This window comes from Tamandua tetradactyla, chromosome 23 (assembly GCF_023851605.1).
Source record: "Tamandua tetradactyla isolate mTamTet1 chromosome 23, mTamTet1.pri, whole genome shotgun sequence".
Taxonomy (NCBI): domain Eukaryota; kingdom Metazoa; phylum Chordata; class Mammalia; order Pilosa; family Myrmecophagidae; genus Tamandua; species Tamandua tetradactyla.
The window spans coordinates 54241064-54244882 of record NC_135349.1 but is presented as its reverse complement, the minus strand read 5'-3'; the positions used below and the strand labels follow the sequence as shown (position 1 = coordinate 54244882).

Sequence of the window (3819 nt, the reverse complement as noted above, 5' to 3'; positions counted from 1 at the left end):
GAGTATTATTCCCCCATAGTACAGTTGGTGAAATTTTGTGATTCAGTGAGGTTTGGCACCTTCCCAGGGTCACCCAACTGGTGATGGTGGATCTTCGCCTTGGGTGCAGGTCAAAGATACGCAAATTCGAGTGCACAAAGATTGTTCTCTTAATCCCTGTGAGCTTTGTGTCTATTTCCGAGGTTGGGTGAGGAGAATTTTCTCTAGTATAGGGTTCTTGCCAATAATTACCCCCACAATGGCATCATTTCCAATGTTGCCAACACCCGGAACAGGAATTACTTAACTTAGATAGTAGGTCTTTATTACTGGTGTAGGCGCCAAGAGCCCAAGATGGGGAAGGGACAATTGCTCTCTGCTTGTCTCTAATGAGGCTCTCAGGGAATTGGGCCTTAGAGGCCATGGAGGCTCCTGTAAAGGGCTCGCCTGGTGAATCCCTCAAACATCTTCCTGTGAAGATGGCCGATTGGTGGCTTGAGTTCCTCATTCATCCAGACTTAGCTCGAAAATCCCAGTGATGTTCCCTGTTCTTTAGAGCAAAAATCTCCAGCCATGTCTGAAGCAGTGAGTCTGAGACTCCTGAAGACAGCAAGGGTTGCAATCCTTTCCAGGTAAGAGACAGGCCAATGGGGACTTCATAAATAACTGCTTGTTAGTGTGTAAAGCCTTCAGGGGGGCTCCTCACCAACTCCTTCTTTTCAGAGGGGCTACAGAAACAGTTCCGAAATCTTCTGTTCCTTGAGATCAGCCAGTACTTGACCACGACATGTCTTGCCTGCTTATGAGTCCCTTAGCGCTAGGTAACAGTAATTGGTTGAGTTTCTGCACATACATTGGGTTCTTCCGGTTTTAATTTTACAAGTTCTACCAAGGAAGCCTGGAAGACATACCCAAGAAGTCCTCACCCAGACTTCCTAAAGTGCTCGGTAAAAGTGAGTCCAGGAAACAGCAGTAATAGCAACTGTGATATCATCAGCTTGGGAGAATTGCTGAGTGATTGCTGATGGAATTCTCATAGTAAACCTGTTAAAAGTGTGTGACATGTTCAGTTCAGAAAACATAAAACTGAAACTCAGAGAAGTTAAAAACTTTCTTTAAAGCAACACAATTTGTGATATTGATGACACGAGGGTCCTAGATTAAATGTTCAATACCTGCCAGTCTCCATGGTAACCATGCTGCATATGTGTTCTCCAGTACTCGTTCCAAATATAAAAGTCTTTATCAACAATCTTCTATTTGTGGTGTTTTATAACATTTACTCTTTACAGATCCATGGTGGTGCTGGTAGAAAGTTCAATCAGTACAGAAGGATGCACAGAGAAAACCACTGTCGTCACACTCCCGAGTTTCCTAACAGCGGTGCTGTGTAAACAAGAGCATTTGTACTTATTTTGTACATGAAGGACTGGAGACTTCAAAGATGTTCAGTTGCTGAATGAAACATACAGGGAGCAAAATTGTAGTACTTTACCTGAATACATGGTCTTCTCCTTCTCAGTTGGAGCATCTTAGTCAGCCTTTCTCAGCTTCTGAATCTCTTATGCTTGGTCTGAACTTGGTCCAGGTCCTCGCACCCATGAACTGGGCCAACCAGTCCAGTGTCTCCGAGTTCCTCCTCCTGGGTCTCTCCAGGCAGCCCCAGCAGCAGCAGCTCCTCTTTTGGCTCTTCCTGATCATGTACCTGGCCACAGTCCTGGGCAACCTGCTCATCATCCTGGCCATCGGTGCAGACTCCCGCCTGCACACTCCCATGTACTTCTTCCTCAGCAACCTGTCCTTCGTGGACATCTGCTTCTCCTCCACCACCGTCCCCAAGATGCTGACCAACCACATCCTCGGGACCCACACCATCTCCTTCCCTGGATGCCTCACGCAAATGTATTTTGTTATCATATTTTCGGACATGGACAATTTCCTCCTGGCTGTGATGGCCTATGACCGCTTTGTTGCTGTGTGCCACCCCTTACACTACTCCACAAGGATGACCCATCAGCTCTGTGCCCTGCTGGTCACTGGTTCATGGGTCATGGCTAACTTAAATAGCCTATTGCACACCCTGCTGGTGGCTCAACTCTCATTCTGTGCAGACAACGCCATCCCCCACTTCTTCTGTGATATTGCCCCTCTTCTGAAACTCTCCTGCTCTGATACTCACCTCAATGAGATGATAATCCTCACTGAGGGTGCCCTGATCATGGTCACCCCATTTGTCTGCATCCTGGCTTCATATATCCGTATCATCGGGGCTGTTCTGAGAGTCCCATCCACCAAGGGAAAATGGAAAGCCTTCTCCACCTGTGGCTCCCACCTCTCCGTGGTCTCCCTCTTCTATGGCACCATCTTTGCTGTGTACTTCAGCCCTTCATCCTCGCACTCGGCTGAGAAGGACACCGCAGCTACCGTGCTGTGCACGGTGGTGACGCCCATGCTGAACCCTTTCATCTACAGCCTGAGGAACCGGGACTTGAAAGGGGCTCTGAGCAAAGTGATGGGCAGGAGGACACGTTCTTACTGATGAAGGTATCATGGACCTGTCATTTCCAGTCTTATAATATTTACCAATTTTATGATGTAGCAATCTATTTATCAATGTGTCCAAGAGAATCAGAATAAATATTCCCAATAGATTCTTATCAGTGAAATCTAGCTTAACTTCAACCCTGCCCTTTTAAGTAGGGAATGATATCTGTTTTTCATTACTGTAGTTCGTATTATTATCCATTAAGTTCAAGTTTTTCCTTTCCAAATGGCCACTTTGAAATCTACATGTAACAAATTCATTTGAACTTTCCCTTTTGGAAATCCTCAGAATTAACAGCAGTGGTTTTCAATCCTGGCTGTCTGTTAGCGTGGTAGTTTGTAGGCATGTGCACCCCAGAAAGAATCGTGTTCTTTTAATCCATTCCTGAGGGTGCAGACCTATTGTAGGTAGAACCTTTTGATTAGGGATTTCATTTGAGGCCTGCCTGACCCAGGGTGGATCTAATCCTCTTACCTGAGTCCTTTATTAGAGGATAAAAGACTTACAAAACCTAAGAGATGAAATTAAGAGATGCTCACGGAAAAAGCCCCAGAGACACTGAGACAAAGACACCCACAGAAAACAGAGGAAGCCACTAAAGTCAAGTTCCCAATGAAATTTGGGAGAGAAGGACCAGCAGACGGCAGCCATATGCCTTTCCATGTGACAGAGGTGTCAGGTTGCCAGAAGCCTTTCTTCGGAGTCCAGATATCATCTTGTTGATGCCTTGAGTTGGACATTCTCATGGCCTGCAAACTGTACATATTAAGTTCATAAATCCCCATTGTAAAAGTCAGACCATTTCTGGTATTTTGCACTTGGGCAGCTTTAGCAAACTGAAGCGGTATCACCTGAGGAACTCTGAGACTAAACTGATGCTGGGCTAAACCTTGAACAATTAAATCCAAATCTCTGGGGTGGGCCCAAGGCCTCAGTATTTGTCCTCCTTTCATTGCTGGGGTGAGCTTGGGGGTTCTAATGTACATTCTGAGTTGGCAGTCATGCTGCTTTGAATATCCTTTCTGCTTGCTCATCATGAAGAGAAAGTCTAGAAACCCTCAGAGGAACTCTGAGGTCTCTTGTGGGTAAATCTTCATAAAGGTGAAAAACAGAGTAAGTTTTCTGTGGGCCAGTACAAATTCACATACTGAGAAGACTAGACCCTTAGCCATTGAAAGTGATCCAAAGAAAACTTCCCTAATTGTTAGTTCTCCCCAACCAATTTGAATTCCTTACTTGATGGGGGTATGTGTTGGTCTGAATCTGTGGTCGACCCCAGAAAAGCCATGCCCTTT

The 3819-nt window shown here is 45.6% G+C and overlaps 1 protein-coding gene across 1 annotated transcript; it reads left to right on the top strand.

Moving 5' to 3' along the window:
- The first annotated feature begins 1579 nt into the window (after window positions 1-1579).
- On the top strand, window positions 1580-2518 carry OR1F1 (olfactory receptor family 1 subfamily F member 1). The gene has a single exon (XM_077142036.1). The coding sequence runs from the start codon at window positions 1580-1582 to the stop codon at window positions 2516-2518; it is 939 nt and encodes a 312-aa protein (XP_076998151.1).
- The last annotated feature ends 1301 nt before the right edge of the window (window positions 2519-3819 follow it).

Bases quoted from the DNA above. Each gene is read 5' to 3' on its own strand.
- OR1F1 (XM_077142036.1), top strand. From the start codon at position 1,580: ATGAACTGGGCCAACCAGTCCAGTGTCTCCGAGTTCCTCCTCCTGGGT.